This window comes from Callorhinchus milii, unplaced genomic scaffold (genome assembly GCF_018977255.1).
Source record: "Callorhinchus milii isolate IMCB2004 unplaced genomic scaffold, IMCB_Cmil_1.0 Scaffold20, whole genome shotgun sequence".
Lineage (NCBI taxonomy): Eukaryota > Metazoa > Chordata > Chondrichthyes > Chimaeriformes > Callorhinchidae > Callorhinchus > Callorhinchus milii.
Window position 1 is genome coordinate 11,422,042 of NW_024704761.1, and position 20,117 is coordinate 11,442,158.

Genomic DNA, 20,117 nt, shown 5'->3' on the forward strand with positions numbered 1-20,117 from the left:
TAATTGCGTCATTCGGCCCTGACATCAATCGCTGGATCCTAATTCCCTCTTCCCACCAAAAGAGTAGCAAAGAAAAGAGCTAGCTACCATCACCAATAAACATCTTTAATAATAATAATAATCCTTACATTTACAGCACCTTTCACATTGGGAGGGCATCTCAAAGTGCTTCACAGGATTTATTGTAGAGTGCAGTGACTGTGTGTTTTGTGGGCAAATGCAGCAGCCAATTTGTGAATGGCAATGTCCCACGATTAGCTATGAAGTGAATGATCAATTTTATTTGAGAGGCAACAGGAGAGAAGATAAGATTTGTTGTACATGATATACTTTAAAAGATGCAACGTTTCACATAAAGGACTGCCATTTAAGATAAATCAATTTGACCCAAATAGTGTCTAATAACATGCCTAAAATGCAAATTAACCAGTGTTAAAAACAGCATTTGTACATTCTAACTATGAAAATACTGCATGCTCAAATCATCCCAACAAAATGATTTACAAAATATTTAATAGTTCAGAACTATGGAAAGCTTCTACACTATAAAATTGGACAATCTGATATAGATCTCATACACCTGTGCACCTTCTAAATCAAAATATGAGAGAACCTTGTATTAATGCACCAGATAGGAACTACAGGGATTTTAATGAAATTAATAACTGTAAGTACTGAGAAAACTTAAATGGCAGGATTGAAATGATTAAGTATCATGTCTTGTGAGAGCAATGCCCTTCTAGAATCTCAGTTTCCCATGTAGATTACTCAATATTATAGTATAAATTGTTGTAAAGTTTAATTCTGGACACCATACTGTAAGCTGACAAAAAAAGGGAGCTCCTGTTGACACATCACTACCAGACATGCATGAAGGTTGTAAAACCAGGCGTGCTTTAAGGAATGCAATGGCTTTTGCCATCTTTGTGTAAAGTTAACAAATTTTCTTTTTTTCCTTCTTCAACAGTTCCTGTACAACTTGTTGTTCCAGTGTTAATTTCTTTACGGACTCTGGTTATCTGTACAAATCTATGAGAAGTGGCGTTTGAGCAGACAAACCTGAAGAGTCTTCCTTTCATTCTGTCAGACACAGACTCAAAAGTTAAGAAAACCACTGCCTAACAAAGCAAGTAATACAATCTATAAAACAGCAATTTTGAGAGAACAATAACTAACAACACTTGTTAATAAAGGGGAAAAAATGAATATCACCAAAGAACGAAAACCAAAGAAACCTCACTACATTCCTCGACCTCCTGGGAAGCCATTTAAGTACAAGTGCTTCCAGTGCCCATTCACATGCAATGAGAAATCCCACCTCTTTAACCATATGAAGTATGGGCTGTGTAAAAATTCTATCTCACTCGTTACATACCAAGACCAGATAGGAAAGGGAACAAAGTCAAGTTCCATTGAGAATGTTGCCCTCGGTCAGGAAGATGCTCTGCAAAACAGGTGCAAGGAAGCAGACAAACTGACAGACGTAGAAAGTGCAAACACCGTTGAGTCGAATAAAGCTGCAAGTCGACAGACCTTCAACAGTGAGGACATGAAAGAAAACATAGAAATGGAAGAACTTTTCCACACAACTCAAGTTGTGAAAGAAAGGAAGGAGCACGGGCAAGTGATCAGTCCTGTGGAGGGTGAGTCCGAGAAGGATGGAATTAGCGAAAACGCTGGCAGGTCATCCATCGGACGCATTGAGAGACTCAGAAAAGGCAGTGAAGGTAGCAATTCTGTCTCGGATGATTCAATTGACAGAACATCTTCTCAAATAAAATCTGCATTTTATAGCCCAGTTGGTCCGTGGAGACCAGGTCTTTCTTCACTGCCACCAGAGGTTTCTAATGCATTCCCAAGCACCAGAAGTTTCGGGTCAATTCCGCCCTACACGTTGCCACTGATTCCAGACTACGCTCATTACCACACTAACCGAGGCTTGGGAGAGGTCTTCTCACCATACCTTCTGACTGGGAAACCACTGGAGTATGAGAATCCAGCACTCCCCCTGTATCACCCAGGAATGCCAAGTGTAGAGAGGTATCGCATGTTGGAACACTTCCATCAAAATCTTCCCATTCCTTATGGGCTTTGCCATTTGCCTTCGGCCGACCATCACTTCCCCCCATTTGGTCTGAAGCTCCAGCAAAACGTAATGGAACGTAATCCAGCACTTTACAGAGCCTCATTACCACCACATCTGTACCTCCAAGACCCAAGTCAGAGGCCTCACCGAGACTGGGACAATTGTATTCCTCCGGCGTACGTAAAAGACAATGAGTCTATGACACGGGATACGAGTTGTGACCCTCAAGACCAAAGTGCAGATGTAAAAACGAGTCCTAAACCTGGAAGTGCAGCCATGGGCTCCCCAGGACGACCCAGCCCGACTAACTTTGCTCAGACATCATTTGCTTCTGAAAGTTTTGTGGATCCTTCCCACAAGTTTTCTTCAAGCACGAATGACAGCAGTGACAGATCAGAGAAATGTTTCACATCCTTCAAACCACCCAGAAATTTCAAAAATTCACAAATAAACAAGTACCATATTCAGCAATACCAACCGGAAAGCCAGGGTCCAGGCAGCAGGTACCTTCAAATGCTAATAAATGGGTTGTAATGTTAAAAAAATGTTTTATGTGCTGCAAGGCTCTTGTGCAATGGTAATATCAGTACTGGCAATTTACAGGGGATTGATGGATTCTCAATCCTTTACTTTTGCACATGACTAAAATATTCTTTTGGCATTGAATTTGAAGCCAAATATATACCTATTGCTTAGAATTTAACTGTTCCTTGTTAGATTGAAATAGGACAAAAATCAAACAAATTTGGCAATTATCTAAAAATGTATTTCATACAATAACCAGCTATTTGATAATAATCCTTGCATTTGATTTAGCGCTTTTCATGTCTTCTAGACCTCTCAAAGCACTTCACAGAATATACTGTAAAGTGCATTGACTGTATATTTGTGGGCGAAACACGGCAGCCGATTGCACAAAGCAATTTGAATAATCTTAGTCAAATTGACCAAATTTTGATACTGTTCCTCTAAGCATGTGCCAAATTAACAGATATGCTATTCTAGTGAGATTGGAACAGTATTACCCATCTATTAGCAGGATAATTCATGAGGCATATTACAAGCTTGCTCTAACCAGCACTTCACAGGTCAGAATTAAGAACTCTTGCCACACAGCTCCATAGTTTTATGGCAGGTGTATATTCCAATACAGATCTATTCAGTGTTAATACAAAAGTTTCGATTTTGAAAACTGTAATAACACAGCTCCATCCTAATCATTGTAGGACGCTACCCGCATGAAGGGTGCAATGTAAATGCAAGTTGTTGTTCTTGCTGTTATCAGAGTAATAGTTAGTTAAAGGAATGTATAGTGAAGGCATCCCCTTCCTCCCCTCTCTACTCTGTTGTTACCAATCGCAACTGAGGAGAGATGCTGAGCAGAGGCTACCCACAGGGAGGAGAGACAGCAGAATGGTCTCAGTTTGGTCCTTGCTTGCTCACCTCCAGCAGCTGCTGTAAGATGGCCACTTTCAGAGCCTTCAGGAGCAACTCCAGCCTGCATGGCTTAGGAAAAAAGTCATGGGAAATGCTTAATATTTTAGGTTTTCCCACTGATTTTCATTTCACTTGTTGTACATTCTTTACTTCTAATCGATTGGTTGTGTTTTTAAAATCCTTGAATTTAAAAGTTTAGCAAATCAAAAAGTAAACTTTATTGGTGGTTGAAAAGTTTAAAAAGTGCCTTGTGTTGTGCTATAAAGCCACACAGACCAGCAGTGGCAGCAGTAGGAGCACAGAAATTTCTAATAATTGCTTAAGAAAATAATAAATTGATCACTTCAATCCACGACTGTTTGTGGGACACTGCTGAGTGCAATCGGCTGCCCCGTTTCGCCCACAAAATGTAGTCGACTCACTTTGCTGTATATTCTGTGAAGCGCTTTAAGACGTCTTGAAGACGTGATGAGGCCTATATCAAATGCAACTATTATTATTATAATAATAATTGTGCTCAGCATCCCTGCGCTAGAGAAATTCGATAGGAATCCAGCCTGGCTTCCTGTCTACGACACCCATCCAGTTTCCTTGGAAAGTATCCTTGTGGATATTGGTTGAGGAAAGAATTGGACTTTGTTCCTCCACAAACAAACAGCCAACTGCCACTCACTAGCCAGGCTCACTCGTGAAAGGCGGCCACTTGGGTGAGATAAGAGAGGACTTCTGGTGTCTGCAGATGGTCGTTCAGTATGAGGCAGCTTCAGGTCAAGGGGTGGGAAGAGAATTAAGTTGAAAAAAATAAATTGTACATTAAAAAGTACTGAAAAATAACATTAAAATCATATTTCTTTACTCCGTTTGCAGAATCAACAGCGACCAAGCAACGAGTCCACCTTATTCTAATGTTACCATTGTGGACTACTGCCATGGCAATGTTCCAGTAACTACACATGAAAACGACCCCAATATGACTCCTCTGAATCTCTCCAAAAAAGGTAAAAACAGTGCCGTTGAAGAAGAAAAGGAGGGCAGAAACATTATTAAGAATGCCTTACAATACAGGAGTGAAAGTTGTGCATTGCAAATGGAAACCCAAGTGCAAGATATGCCCCTAAATCTTTCAGTCAAAACTCTGTACAAGAATGGATGGCAAACGCCCGAAAATTCCAGTCAACAACGAGCAGACGTTGAATCAAGGACTCAGCTTAAGTGCACGTCAGGCTCACCTGATAGTGCCGTGGAAGAACTGAACAGTGGCAAGGATCACCAAAGAGCGAGTGAACGCAAAGGGACGAGAGAAAGACAAGTGGACAGCACCACGCAAGCGATAAATGTAGCCAAAAGTGCAAAGAGCTGCAATGACGAACATAAGCAGTCAGCTGCTGTGGCTCTGTGCCAATTAGCTGTGTGCGGCAATGGCAAGTTCAGCAACGAACTGACTGCATCACGCACTGACCTTTCTGGTATTGAGCAGCCCAGCTATGAAAACAAGTTCCTGTGCTCATCCCCTCCACCCCACAAAACCGAGAAAGAACACAAATCGCGGAATCCGAAAAGGTCGCACAGCAAGGAAGTGAATAAACCCCAAGCAGAGGCAAAGCATGCAAAGAGTAATGACTGTGGCAGGATATTCAACTTGAGAAAGAGACCAAGAGTTGCGTAAGAAGGGACAAGCATCTCTAATTTAAAGAAACAAAAATTAGGCTGAGCAAATTACTGAACAGTGCAAGATTGATAATAATGTTGAGATTCTAGATTTCAAAGCCTGGATTAGTTATGTTATGTCTAACACACACCCTAAGAATTGGGTGTGTGCATCCTATTATTCTTTGATTGTCAGCCCACTGCAAATGAGATTCTATACACTATATGTGGGTGTTGGTTAAGAGCTATAAATTACAGTGCAACAGAAAATAGTCTGCATAAACAAGAGGAAAGATCAGTAATGTCCCAGCGGATATGAAGGTATTGCTCAATACAGCACAAAGACATACTAATAAGGTTAGAAGTTCAATCATGTTCTGTGCTGAGTCAGGTTTTTCAGCTAGGGAAGGTATTTTTGGAGGTTACAGTTGTACTCAACACCACTGGGCAGAAAAGTGGAATGGTGGGGGGAAAAAGACTGCCATGGTCCCTTTCCTAATCACTATCTGTGATGCTCTCAGTAAACAAATAAGCTGCCAAATAGCCACTCGGGTGAGATATGGGAGGACTGACCGGGTGAAGGGAAGAATAAGTACTTTCGGGAGAGCAGGGGGAAACAATCAGTAAAAACAATCTGATATTTAGCACTGATTTGATCCATTGCTCATTCGACTGTTCCAACATTTTCTAGAAGAGACTGAAATACAAGTTAGAATTTATCCTGCAATAAGTATCTATATAACACTCCCTTCATTTCTAATCATTTTGTTTTGTAAAGCACTTTGAGACATTTGTTTATATGTGAAATGCGCTGTATATATGTTGCTATTATTTTTTATTATCTTAAAATTTGTAATTGGCCCTTATTGTTTCTCTTTTCCAATATGACTGTCAATTTCCAAACTCCAAAATTAGGTGCAGTCAGTTCTTTGACGTCTAAAGTTTGCTTCACCATGGCTACCTCACTTGAACCAAAGTACTGTAATAAAAACTATCTTTGCTTTTCAAACCTCCGAAATAGAACCTGTGCTCAATGTCTTGTGGTTCCTTTGCAGCTTCCAGAATAAAAACTATACGTGTGAACCTCTAAATAAAAAGCATTAACAGGAAAATAAAGTAGATAGAAAGGAAAGTCTTAACAGGAAAGAATATGATCGGGTCAAAGTAAAAGAACATCATAAAAACAGAAGTCGCTGGGAACTCAGACAACAGTTCAGACAACATCTATGGAGCGAGGGAAGTGAGTTAACATTTCAGGGTATCTACCCACTGGCTCCCCATCCCTCAGAGGATCGAGTTCAAAATTCTCATCATCACCTTCAAGGCCCTTCACGGCCTTGCCCCCTCCTACCTCTCTGACCTGCTAACCGCTTAACAACCCATCCGCTCCCATTGCTCAGCAAGCTAAGGCCTGCTCCATGTCCCCCACCAATCCCACCCCACCATCGGCGATCGGGCCTCCAGCCTCTCTGCCCTAACCCTCTGGAACTCCTTCCCACATTCCCTTTGCCTCGCTCTCTCTCTTGCCTCCTACAAGGCATGCCTCAAGACTGTCCTCTTCGACAGTGCTTTCAGCCACCCTACTACCCTTTGCCCACCATCCTCTTGATTTCCCCCCACCCGGCACCCACTCGGGTCCTAATCCCTGACTGTTCAGCATCTTGGGACGTCCTCCCAACGTGAAAGGCGCTTTACAAATGTAATTTTGTATTGCATTATCAGCATCTGCAGTATTTTGCCTTAAACCTACATCATACTGACTGACAAATTCATTTTAAGCAAGTAATCCCTGCTTACCAAAGCTTCAATTATCACCTCAAAACATCTCAACGTCAGAATTATGAATTCATTTTTCGGATGGATGTTACATATGATAAATCAGGTAAGAACCTAAAAACCAATGATAAATCAAGTGACAAACATCTAATTCCTACTGATGAGGAAGCAAACAAAATCAGAATTTTTGCATTCCTAAACTTCTTTTTTTTTAAAAAAAAATAAGCCTTTTCGCCAATTTGGATGCTCATCCCCATCTAGCCTCTCACCTTGTCCCTCAATCCACCACAAAATACTGTCACTATACTTCACTGTATATCCCGTGAAACGTTTTGAGACATCCTTTGACATGAAATGCACCATATCAAATGCAAGGATTATTCATCCCTTCTCTGTAAGTAACACATCTGGTTGCATTCTTGAAACCATTTACACTGTAATATACTAATAATCCTTGCATTTGATATAGCGCCTTATCACTTTGTTGAAGACGTCCCAAAGTGCTTCACAGAATAGATCATAATGTTGATTTTGTGGGACAAACGCGACAGCCAATTGCACACAGCAGTGGCCCACAAACAGTAGATTGAGTGACCATTTTGTTTTGGAGCGAGTACTGACTATTCCTTGACATTTATTCCAGACATTTGTTACTCTTAAAAAAAAGTAGCAGTTGACTTCCCATGACTAACTTTCTTTAAACTTTTGTGCCTGTTAATTTGAGCCCTTGATTTACCAACATCTGCTTTGCCGATGAGCTTCATAATCTTCCTATGTGCAAGTGGGGTGCATATTTGGAACTATCAAGTCTGGTTTGGACACTCTGATGTACAGCGATGGGTTTCCATAGGTGTCAGACACTCAGCTGACGAGAGAGAGAGAGAGAGAGAGAGAGAAAGAAATTCCAACCACAATGGATGAGTATCCCTTCTCAGGCTGTCAGTGGACCAAATCCTTCCCTACAATCATCTTGTAGTTATTTGTCACAGGTACTGAGGCCAGACCGACATCAGTCAGCTGTTTTGTCATGGTACACTGTCACTCACTTCCAGCTGCAAACAAGTAGTTCAGTATTTTTTTNCAGAAACAAATTATAATCTGACACCGTGTTGTGTAAATAGCGAATCTGGCAGCTTGTTCATAATATGCTACAGAGCATTAAGACTCCAGCTACAGGAGCTCCACACATGCACGAGTTTGTGCAATCACAGTCCTGTGTTTTGCCTGCAGCAAGTGTAATTTGCTGACGGCAACCTGACCGGAACCCTTGCCCTTCCCTGCAGGTCCAGCACCTGCACCCTGCAGTGTAGCCCCATGTAAAAAAAATATTAACACAATACATGGTCAAATAAATTCAGTGATATTGTGAGGGTTTTTAATACTCAGAAAAAATTAAACAAAGATATTAAAGGTGAGTACTATGTAGGGCTTCATATATTGGGAGTATTGAACACAAGTGCAAGAAGATAATTAACTTGTACAAGATATTAGTTGGGTCACAGTTGGACTGTATCCAGTTCTGGCTTCACTTCCAACGCAGCCGAAATCTTCACCCACAGCTTTGTCACTGCCAGCCTCGACTTCTTCAATCCCCTGCTCACTGGCTCCCCTAACTCCACCCTTCAAAACTCTGCAGCCTGTATTTTCAGCCACACTAAGCTCCTTGAGGCATATCATTCCCATTCCCACCCAGTTACACCCTATCCTCCAGCAGACTAACTTTAAGATCCTAGTTCTTACATTTAAATGCCTCTAAGACCTTGCCCCGCCCTACTCTGCAATCTTCGGTAATCATACTCCACCTCATACTCCCTTCGCTCAGCCAACACCTGGCAGCTTGCTTCATGTGCTCGCCCACTCCACTCCAACATTGACGGGCTGGGAAGTGGGATTGATATTAATTGCTCTATTCAAAGAGCCAGCACAGACTCGATGGGCCAAATGGCCTCTTTTTGTGCTGTACAATTCTATGATTCTATGAAATATTTCTTGATATCTGTCCACCCTTTGTCTTGATGGATCATAACACATTAAATGTATAATTTCTACACAGTACAAATATGGGTGTGTGCGGTTGTTAGTTAATATTTCCAGCAATCCTTCACCTGCATATTACGTACCATCAGGAAGTCGGGAAGGGAGTAAAAGTCCTCTTCTGCCCAGCTCGGCCAACGCAAGGCACCCACCATGCCATGCAGTGTCAGTTTCCTGAAAACTGTAAGAGCAAAAATAATTTCAGGTGTCTGCAGCCCGAAAAAGAGCACACTGGGCACAAACTGAACCCTCAAGACCAAGCAAACAAGTCACCATTGCATGCTTTTACCTCCCACTGAAAGGATAATGTTATGGTGACATTTGCCAATCCATGACAATGATAATAGTGCCGATTCTTTATTTATAGTCAAGCAAAGCTCAGCAAAACAATCTTGAAGCAGCTTCGGATAAGACAGAACAAAGAAAACGCACACCCTCCTTTTTACATATTCTACAAACATTATTGACATTCTACGGTGATTCTTACTATGTGAGAATACACAAACAGAATAGTAGATTTCTGACCAGATAATCCTTTAATGCTGATTGACTGCCTCCCCCACCCCCCTTCAGACGCGCTGAGGATAAATAAAGCACTTGATGGCTGCCCAAACTGAGGTTCACTAGCTAAACTACAGGAATTGAGATATTCTTATCTACTTCGGGTTTCCTTCTACCCCCATTGGGGGAGCTAACGTGTCTTATCGGTTAAAGAAACCGATGTAATAGGTACGATGAAAAAACAGCTCCCCCACCTCCTCCATACATTTTAAGAGCAAAGCTCGTCCCTCTCTACTCCTCTCAAATTAAATAAACTTTACAGAAAGTAAAATGGCTCCTGAGTCAGAGTTTAAATGGAATCTTGTAGCTCAATGGTTAGAGCACTCGCCTCGCAAGCAAGAGACCTGGGTTCGATTCCCGGCAGGGCAAAACATTGGGCAAGATTTTTGATTCTATGAAGTTTCCTTACTCCACGTGCCCCTGTTCACCCAGCATTACAAGATGCTATATCAAATTATTATCTCCAAAGACAAATAATCAGATATGCACACAGCAAATTATAAACACCTTTTCCTTCCTGAACAAGTTGCTTAATCTAAAATGTTGTCCAAACGTTACTTAATCCAAAAGAGCTGGAATTACAGATAAGCATCATCCAAAAGAATTGTGTAATCCTTTTTTCCCCGATTTTAGGTATTTGCGTCCAGTTAGGCGAGTTTATTGATGCCTCCGGCTGCTTAATCTTGTTTTTAATTTCTGATGAAAGGCGGTTTCACTTCACGGTGACCCTTGCTTGTCACGCTAATAAAACCACCAGCAGTTGTATAAAATCAGCTCATGTTTTGGGAATTTTCAGACTTGAAGCAACAACAACTTGCAAGTATACAAGGTATATAAGTGTACATAGCACCCTCCACGCAGGGTAGTGTCACTTAAAACTGTCAGAGCCTGACTCCGAGCCAGCAAGGTGGGGGGGGGGTAGAGGTGGCCGTAAGCATGGACGAAGAGGAAGTTTTTCGGGAGGACGTGAAAAAGGGGAGAGGGGGCAAGCTTGGAGGGGTTGAGGGAGAGTGTTACAGATTTTTGGGTGTGGTGGCTGAGAGAGCAATCTCCGATGGTGGGGTAGAGGGCGCGATGGACGAGCAGGGAACTGGTGCCAGTCGAGCGGAGGCACTGGGTGATGGATTAGGGAGTGAGGAGGTTGGAGAGGTAGGGAGGTGCCAGGGAGTAAAGGGATTTGAACACGAGTGTGAGGATCTTGAAGTTGATCCATTCGATGATGGGGAGCCAGTGGAGCCTGGGCCAGAACTGGTGAGATGTGGCTACGGAGTTTCGTCCGGGTCAGTATACGGGCAGCAGAGTTCTGAATGAGCTTGATTTTTTGAATAGTAGAGCTGGAGAGACTGGGAGTAATCCAAGCGGTAAGTGACAAACTTAGGGTTAGGGTGCGCATGCACATGGGTTTCGGCTGCATTTGGGGTAAGGTATGGTGGGAGGCGGGCAATGTGGCGGAGGTGGAAGAAGGCGGTCCTGGTCAGGAATCGGATGTAGGGGAAGAACCTGGGGGTCGAACTAGATGCCTAGATTGCGCACTGGTTCGGTGATTCTGAGAGAGAGAGAGCCCAGGGAGATTGAGGAGTTCAGATCCGCAGGAGTGAAGACGTTGACAGGAGCCAATGGCTTCCATCTTGTCCACATTCAGGAAGTTTACACTTATCCAGGCCATGATGTCTGCCAGACAATCTGATAGAACATCGGAGGACCTAAAGTTGGTACTGGAGGAGGCAAAGTAAATTTGTATGTCATCCGCATACATGTGGAAGTTTACGGATGATATAGCCCAGAGGGAGCATATGGATAAGGAAAAGAAGAGGGCCAAGGATGGAGTCCTGGGGTTCTCCACAGATGACCAGGTGGGGCCGAAAGGAGAAACCATTTGCTGAGATGAAATCGAGGCAGTTGGTTAAGTAGGACTCGAACCATGCAAGTGCGGTCCCACTAAGGTGAATGAGCAAGAGGTTGTGTAGGAGGATGGCGTGGTCAACTGTGTCGAACGTGGCAAAGAGATCCAGGAGGACGAGGAGGCAGAAGGAGCCCTGGTCACAGATAAGAGAGGACATCGTCTGTGACTTTGACAAGCGCTCTCCCTGTGTTGTGGGCAGTCAGGGCGAAAACCAGACTACAAGGGGGGCTCGAGGAGGGAGTGGAGGAAGCGGTGTGTCCAAAGTTGACTTGCAACAACTGTGTGGCCATGTCAGCCAGCAGGGGGGAGAGGAGGGGGAGTTGAGTGGCCAGCAGCTGGGTGGGGAGGTGGTTGAGGCAGCAACAACAACAACAACAAGATTCCATTTATAAAGCGCCTTTCACGTCAGGAGGACGTCCCAAGGCGCTGCACAGGTGGTAGCTGAGGCAGGTGGTGAATTTCATCTGGGTGATTGTGGGAAAGGGAACAGGGAGAAATGGGACCAAAGGAGCGTAAGAAGGAGGGAGTGGCAGGAGCTGTGGTGAGGGAGAAGGCATTGTGGATGGTTTGGGCGGGGTGGAAGGTGACACGGAGGAAGGTGCAGCCAAGCGGATGTTTTCATCCCAAGCAGAGCAACTACATTGCTGAGAAAGTAAACATAAGTTCCATTTTGGAACCTACAACTGGGTGCCCAAGATGAAGCCCATTTTAATGAAAAAAAACCTTGCACTTGTTAACAATCTAACCGACAAACCAACAATTAGTTCATCCTGAGACCCTGATTAGAAATTGGACAGCTCTCCAGTCCCCGAGTCACTCACTAGCGCAGAAGTAAAACAAAGGCGGGGGGGATGAAAACAATACTTTTTTGACTGCACATTTCCATGTCCTATACCAGTACTAGTTGACTGCTCAATGAGGCCCTGGTCTCTGTGACCTTCTTAGCCAGGAGGTAGGTGGCACACCAGGGAGAATTAGCTACTTCAACACGGATTTAGAATTAATTGAGTTATTTAAGATTGTTTTTTATCTAAGCAAAATGAATAATTTTGAATGCAGCCACATGAACCACAATGGTCTTTTCCGGTCCCTCATATTCTACAGTACTCATTTCTCATTCTCCTCCTTTACCTTGTAATCTCAAACTATAGTGGGGCCAAAGAGTGGTTTTTCCAATTGTCATCTCTGCTATTCCAAAACAAAGATTACTGTGGAGTCCTGTAGCTCAGTGGTTAGAGCACTCGCTTTGCAAGTGAGAGACCTGAGTTCAATCCCAGGCAGAGGGTGAAACCTTGGGCAAGTTTCCTTACTCCACACAGAGCCTAATAATAATCCCTCCAAAAACAAAAAACAATAATAAATTGGTCATTTTCAATCTACGACTGTTTGTGGGACATTGCTGTGCGCAATTGGCTGCCGCGTTCGCCCACAAATATACAGTCAATTCACTTTGCAGTGTGTTCTGTGAAGCGCTTTGGGACGTCCTCTCGACGTGAAAAGCGCTATATCAAATGCAAGGATTATTATTATTATTATTATTATTATTATCTCTGCCAATGATATATTATAGCTCTGTTTGACAAGAGTACTGAGAAAACACATCTCTTGTTCGCATAGAAACAGGAGTAGGCTATTCAGCCCCTCAAGCCTGTTCTGTCATTCAGAACTCTGCAGCTCGTGTACTGTCCCGCACCAGGCTTCGGGACCACATCACTCCCACCCTCGCTCGCCTCCACTGGCTCCCCATCCCCCAGAGGATTGATTTCAAGATCCTCATCCTCACCTACAAGGCCATTCACGGCCTCGCTCCCTCCTACCTCTCCAACCTACTATCCCCCTACCTACCTGCCCGTACCCTCCGTTCCTCCGGCTCCGGTCTGCGACACGTCCCCCGCCCCAATCGCCCTACCATCGGTGGTCGGGCTTTCAGCCTCTCAGCCCCGAGGCTCTGGAACTCCATCCCCCAGTGCCTTCGCCGCTTCCTCCCTTTCCTCCTTCAAGGCCGGTCTCAAAACCTTTCTCTTTGACCGAGCCTTCAGCTCTCCTCTCGACTCTCTACCCCCTCCTCGCTCCCTCCCTTCCCTCCCCTCACCCTGACCATTTCTCCCCTCCTCGCTCCCTCCCTTCCCTCCCCTCACCCTGACCATTTCCCCCCTGCTCGGGTCATGACCCAACTGTGCAGCGCCTTGGGACGTCCTCCTGACGTGAAAGGCGCTTTATAAATGGAATCTTGTTGTTGTTGTTGTCTTGATGTTCTGCCATTCTATAAGATCGTGGCTGATCTGTACCTCAAGTCCAGTTACCCGCCCTTGTCCCATATCCCTTAATACCCTGACATAACAAGTATCTATCCACCTCAGTCTTGAAAACAGGAATGAATCCAGCATCCACAGCCCTATGGGGGGGAGAGAGTTCCAGATTTCCACTACCCCTTGGGTGAAAAACTATCTCCTGATTTCACTCCTAAATGGCCTAGTTCTCATTTTAAGATTATACCCCCTTGTTCTGGGGGCATGTGAAAAGTGAACTGTAAGATGATGTTTGCCTGTACCCATCCTGAGCATCTAAAGCTATGTGGCAATACTTTATATCTGCCCCATTGTCTTCCCAATATAGAATCAAACTGTTCATGAAATTAATCAAATGCTCTGGCTTCTACTATACCCCCCCCCCCCCCCCCGGTAAAGGTACAGGTGTTTCCTGCACTTGTGTCTTGAAATTTTCCTGCACAACCATAAACCAGGGGCCTCTTTCTAGCTACCTCTTCTGCACTAAGACGTGCCCCCAAACGTAGCCCAAATAAAATGGGAAAACATAACCATTACCTGAAGCATTCAAGCACAGAAACAACCACATCATCTGCAAGTTCTTTAGGAAGTCTTCCAGTCACTCTTCCTATCCTATCAAGCAATAAAGGGAAATCACATGTCTCAAAATCAAATTTGTGGTTTTAACTTTTATTTATTAACTTATCAACAGTCAAGTGAAAATACCAAACTTGAAAAAGTGCAGCTACTGTAAAGCACCAAGAACAATATTAAAGCAAGATATTGGAGTAATAACTTTAGAAAACTTTAGAAAATAACTTACGATTTGCTTACTAAGTAGATGACTAGACCTGCAGGTATGTCTATATACGTATACTTTCGTCCACAAAATACACAATCAATTCACTTATAGTATATTCTGTGAAACGCTTTGAGTTGTCTCAATGACCCGATAAATGCAAAAAATGTAAGCAAAGTAGCAATACTATGCAATTGCCAATTTCTGTAGGCAGGATCTCCAACTCTGTAATATTGTATAAAGTAATCCATATCATCCCTTAAAATAGGGTGCCCAAAATTACGTGCAGTATTCCGGTCACCCTAATAATGATTCAGAGTCAACATATTTTATATATATTATTCAGCAGCTGTGTAGCATTACTGTTATTCAAAATATTGTTCTCCAAATATAATCTTTCAAGGAACTGAGTCAGTCTCTGTTTCAGATGATAATGAACTCTCACACCTTCTACTTTCTCTATTGTGAGTTTATTCAGAATGTCAGGACGATAAAGAACATTTTTTACAACTATTTTACGATTGGTATTCCTGTAAAACTAGTTGTAGCTGAAGGAGTTAACAGCCAAAACTACAACAACAAATATTTAATAAATCTTGAAGAAGTCTCTGCAAATAATATCCCCAAAAACATTATTCAGTCACTTATCCAATATTTCTCTACAGGTGTGCTTTGTTTTTTAAGCTCTGAGAACATTTTACATGTAGCTATGTGAGAACAACAGTGAGAATCATGTGAGAACAAACTATGCAATAGTCAAAATGCTCACATTCATATCCTCAACTGTTGTATGGCTTCCACCCACTCACCATTCCCTGCCCCAAAATATATTTGGACCTTTTTTTCAAATTATAACATGTGATATAAGTGGAAATATAACTAATGTATGGTTGGGCTTTCGAGTTCAACTTACCCCTTTGCTGCAGACCACCTGACTATAGTATCCTTGTCTTTCAACCCAAATAGCAGTTGTTCTGTAACAAATCCACAAAAACGTCAATACCAGACAGATGCAATGCACGTCCATTATGCCATTCCATCAATTTTGTTAACCATCAACTTCCACCCACTACAGACTAGAAAGTCCTGAACACTGGCAAAGCAGTTTCTCTCTCTACTGCAAAGGGAAGAGATTTTGCACAAAGATTCAAGTACAGTGCACTTGCTCTCACTGTAAATACTTGCAAGTCTAGACTTTAAGCATTATCTGGTTTTCTTCAGTAAGTGGTGAACACTTCTAACACGGAGACACGTAAAAACATTAGGATTGGGGTAATTACGTTAGATTGAGGCTATAAAAAATAATAATCCTTGCATTTGATAGAGCGCTTTTCACATCTTCTAGACGTCTCAAATCGCTTCACAGAATATACTGTAAAGTAAATTGACTGTATATTTTCTGGGAGAAATGCGGCAGCCAATTGCATACAGCCGGGGATTGTAATGTGTACTCATTACAATCTCAATTAAGGCTCAGAGACAAGAGGCAAGATTTTACAATGGAGGGCAGGGGAAAAGAGGAAGAACAGTTTAAACCAGAGATGGGTCTAAGAGTTAGTTCAGGATGAGGCAACCTGTACAAACTGCTCATTTACCTATGATGTTTTCCATCTCCGTGGGGATATCGTAATCAACATCGTCATCCTCCTCCTCCTCCGCTCTTTCTTCCACATTCTTCGTCGCTGAGGAGTTAGTGGTTTCTATCTGGCCTGTCACTTGCAAGTTCAGAGCTAAAGACCTGCTCCCACGTTGGTATCTTAAATGGGGAAGTAGGGGTTTGGGGGAAAAAACATTGCAGAAATAAAGTGGAATTCAAGTAGATAGCCTCCCGCCTCTCTGACATCAGTGGTAGGGAAAATTCTTGAGTCCTTAATTAAGGATGTTGTTATGGGATTCCTGGAAGACCATAACAAGATTAGGCGGAGTCAACATGGCTTTACAAAAGGGAAGTCATCCTTAACTAATATTTAGAGTTTTTTGAAGATGTATCTGCAGGTTAGATAGTTTATTTAGATTTTAAAAAGGCATTTGACAAAGTGCCACACAAAAGACTATTGCACAAGGTCAAGGCCCAGGGGATTAAGGGGAACATATTAGCATGGATTGAAAAGTGGCTAACGGGTAGAAAACAGAGAGTAGGGATAAACGGGTCATTCTTGAATTGTCAGGATGTGACTAGTGGAGTGCCACAAAGATCAGTGCTGGGCCTCAGCTATTTACAATTTACATCAATGATCTAGACGAGGACATTAAATGTAACGTATCTAAATTCGCGGATGACACTAAACTCGGTGGGAGAGTAAGCTCTGAGGATGATGCAAAAAGATTGCAACGGGATATAGATAGGGGAGTGAGCGAGTAGGTGGCAGATGGAATTTAATGTGGGGAAGTGTGAAGTTATTCACCCCGGTAGCAAAAATAGAAAAACAGATTATTTTCTGGAGGGGGAGAGATTCGATAGTGTTAGTGTCAGAGGGATTTGGGTGTCCTTGTACACCAGTCTCAAAAAGTTAGTTTGTAGGTGCAGCAGCAACTAAGAAGGCGAACGGCATGTTAGTGTTCATTGCAAAAGGTTTAGAGTACAAGAGTAGGGAAGTCTTGCTGCAACTGTATAGGGCCTTGGTGAGACCGCACCGAGAGTATTGTGTGCAGTTCTGGTCTCCTTATTTATAAAAGGACATACTTGCCCTCGAGGGGGTGCAGCGTAGATTCACTGGGTTAGTTCCTGGGATGAGGGGACTGACCTATGAGGATAGGCTGAATAAACTAGGACTGTATTCTCTAGAGTACAGAAGAATTAGGGGAGCTCTTATTGAAATACATAAGATTCTTAAAGGGCTGATAAAGTAGACACTGAGGGTCTGTTTCCCCTGGTAGGAGAATCTATAACCAGGGGTCACAGTCTTAAAATGAAGGGTCAGCCTTTTAGAACAGAGTTGAGGAAACATTTCTTCACTCAGAGGGTAATTAATTTATGGAATTCACTCCCCCAGAAGGCTGTAGATGCTCAGTCCCTGAACATCTTCAAGGCTGAGACTGATATATTTTTCAAAAAACAGAGGGATTAGGGGATATGGGGACAGGGCGGGTAATTAGAGTTAGGTCTGAAGATCAGCCATGATTTTATCGAATAGCGGGGCAGGCTTGAGGGGCCGAATGGCCGACTCCTGCTCCTAATTCTTATGTTCTCTCTCCCCCTCTCCCAATCAGTCGCAGAGTTCACTATCTGCAGCGGCAGGAGCCAGCAGTTGGTAAGGACGCAGTGGATAAGGTGTCGCCCTTGCTTTCTCCTCAGCTCGGGAACACACTGCAGTAATGGCCGGCGTTATTTCTACTCTCTGCGTTGCATCCTCCCAACCGCTAGCTCCTGCCCCTGCCATGAGAGGGCATTCACCAAGCAGGGAGGGAGGAAGCGGAAGTTAGAATCTTAGAAATAGTCTGACAGGATCAAATTATCCGCTGGGCCACCTATTGGACATGCTGATGTACACTAAAACAAAATTGGTATTCTCACATGGATCAAAAGTACATCTGAACTTTAGGGTAGCTTTCACTAACACATTGTGAATAAATAATTTGAAGAAGAATATAAACAACCGTGATAAAGAGCATGGAATTGGGATTAGAGTACATGCAATGGATAAGAGCAAGCCAGTCTCAACTGAGCAAAGTACTGTGAAAGGACCCAGTGCTAAAAGCTCAAGCTGCTTATACAATGGTCACAATAGTTTGCAAATGTGGATGGATTTATGAAGATTTAAGATTTATGCTCTATGCATAAAATATGTAATTTTAAAATCTAAAATCCAGTTTGCTACAACAGGTAGGATGTCTCACGATACAAGAAAACAATTGTTCTGCTCAAAAGGTTACTTCAAATTTCTTGGGACATTGTCTTGCATTCAGTGCAAGAACGGCAACAAGTTCATTTACATTCACATCATCAAAGCAGGTTCAAAAATAAGACGTTGCTTCTGAGGAACTATAGACACAAACCCATGTTGAATGACTTCTTGCTACCACTGCTGTGTCAATCTGCTATATCAACGAGCCATGCCCTTTGAACTAAATACCTTTAAATAGGCTCTGGAACTCTATCCCCCAGTGCCTTTGCCTTGCCTCCTCCCTTTCCTCCTTCAAGGCCGGTCTCAAGACCTTTCTCTTTGACTGTGCCTTCAGCTCCCCTCTCGACTCTCTACCCCCTCCTCGCTCCCTCCCCTTACCCTGACCATTTCCCCCTTGCTCGGGTCCTGACCCAACTGTACAGCGCCTTGGGACATCCTCCCGACGTGAAAGGCACTCAATAAATGGAATCTTGTTGTTGTTGTTAAAACAACTGATGTTGCCACTTACTTGAACTCTGCTTACCTCCATTTGGCAATCTTTGGCTTCAGAAACGTGAGCCCCAATCTCTGAACAAGTTTTATCCCCATCTTGCGGAGAATGGTGTGGTCACACTCAGAGACTCGGCATTCATCGAGGCACTTCAGCACAATGGGAGCTGGAGAGGAATCCGACCTTTAGCAATGAGTCTTTACAACATTCATTCAAATGCAAACCATGAAACACACCATCTCAAGAATCATTGATTAGTGATTCTGGTTTATATAAACCGGGCATAGATGTGTCAGATATTCACCAGCAAATGTCATTAGCTCACATGCAGATGCTCTCTTCACATTTAAGAACAATTCTACAAGATATTAACTTAGACAAAATCACCTTACAGACTCTAATAAATAGCTTAAATCAACTGTAGAAATATTGGGCAGCAATAATTTTTTTTGAATATAGACTAGTGCCAATTTACACAGAAACACAAAACAACAGACACAGTGCCCTATTCTTTATGGGTGTGTGATTTTAAAATGTACACTGAATCCAATATGGCTCAGAGATTCCTGCCAGTAACCAGATGAGCGTCACTCTGATCTGGGGGACCATCACTCCGAAAAGTTGCTTGGGTCAAAGCGGAAGTCTCAAAGGTTAAGTGAGGCACTTCCAGTAAGTAGCAGGAGTCGCTAACGCATTAAAAAATGTTTTAACCCCAATGATAACAGGGTCAAAAGCTTTGCTACTCATTTTATTTAAAATGATGCATGTAAAGTAGTAAATTTGCTACCATACCAAAGGGTAAAAAATCATCTCTTTTCCCATGCTTGAACAGCTGAGCCTGTGAGAGTAAAGGAGAGACAAATGTTAATACTAAGTTAACTCATTTAGACGCTTTTCTAAACACTTTACATTAATATGTAAAAATACATATTAATATGTAAAAATACATATTAATAATAGTAATAATCCTTGCATCTAATGTAGCATCTTATCACATCTTCCAAGACATCTCAAAGCGCTTCACAGAATGTACTGTAAAGTGGAGTGACTGTATATTTTCTGGGCGAAACACAGCAGCTAATTGCGAAGCTAGCATTCTGCAGGCATTTCATCAATTCAGTTAATAACACAAACATATAGACATATCACAGTCCTTGAAGGAGGTAATGACTTGTCAAGAATTGCTCTCACAAATGTCAAGACAGTTTTTCTTGGGGGGGGGGGGGAGAATGCTGTCAGAGTAACATTATTCTAAAGACAGCGAGGCTGTTT

The 20,117-nt window shown here is 42.7% G+C and overlaps 1 protein-coding gene across 2 annotated transcripts in view; it reads right to left on the reverse strand.

The window, feature by feature from the left end:
* tbcd (tubulin folding cofactor D) overlaps positions 1–20,117 on the reverse strand; it is a 151,652-nt gene that overhangs the window by 98,150 nt on the left and 33,385 nt on the right. For both annotated transcript variants that reach the window (XM_042342494.1, XM_042342495.1), the window contains exons 8-13: positions 19,638–19,683; positions 18,879–19,011; positions 16,106–16,266; positions 15,424–15,484; positions 14,270–14,344; positions 9,067–9,161 (exon numbers count right to left, since the gene is read on the reverse strand). In XM_042342494.1, coding sequence (XP_042198428.1) covers positions 9,067–9,161; positions 14,270–14,344; positions 15,424–15,484; positions 16,106–16,266; positions 18,879–19,011; positions 19,638–19,683 — 571 coding nt within the window. The remainder of the gene's footprint in view (positions 1–9,066; positions 9,162–14,269; positions 14,345–15,423; positions 15,485–16,105; positions 16,267–18,878; positions 19,012–19,637; positions 19,684–20,117) is intronic.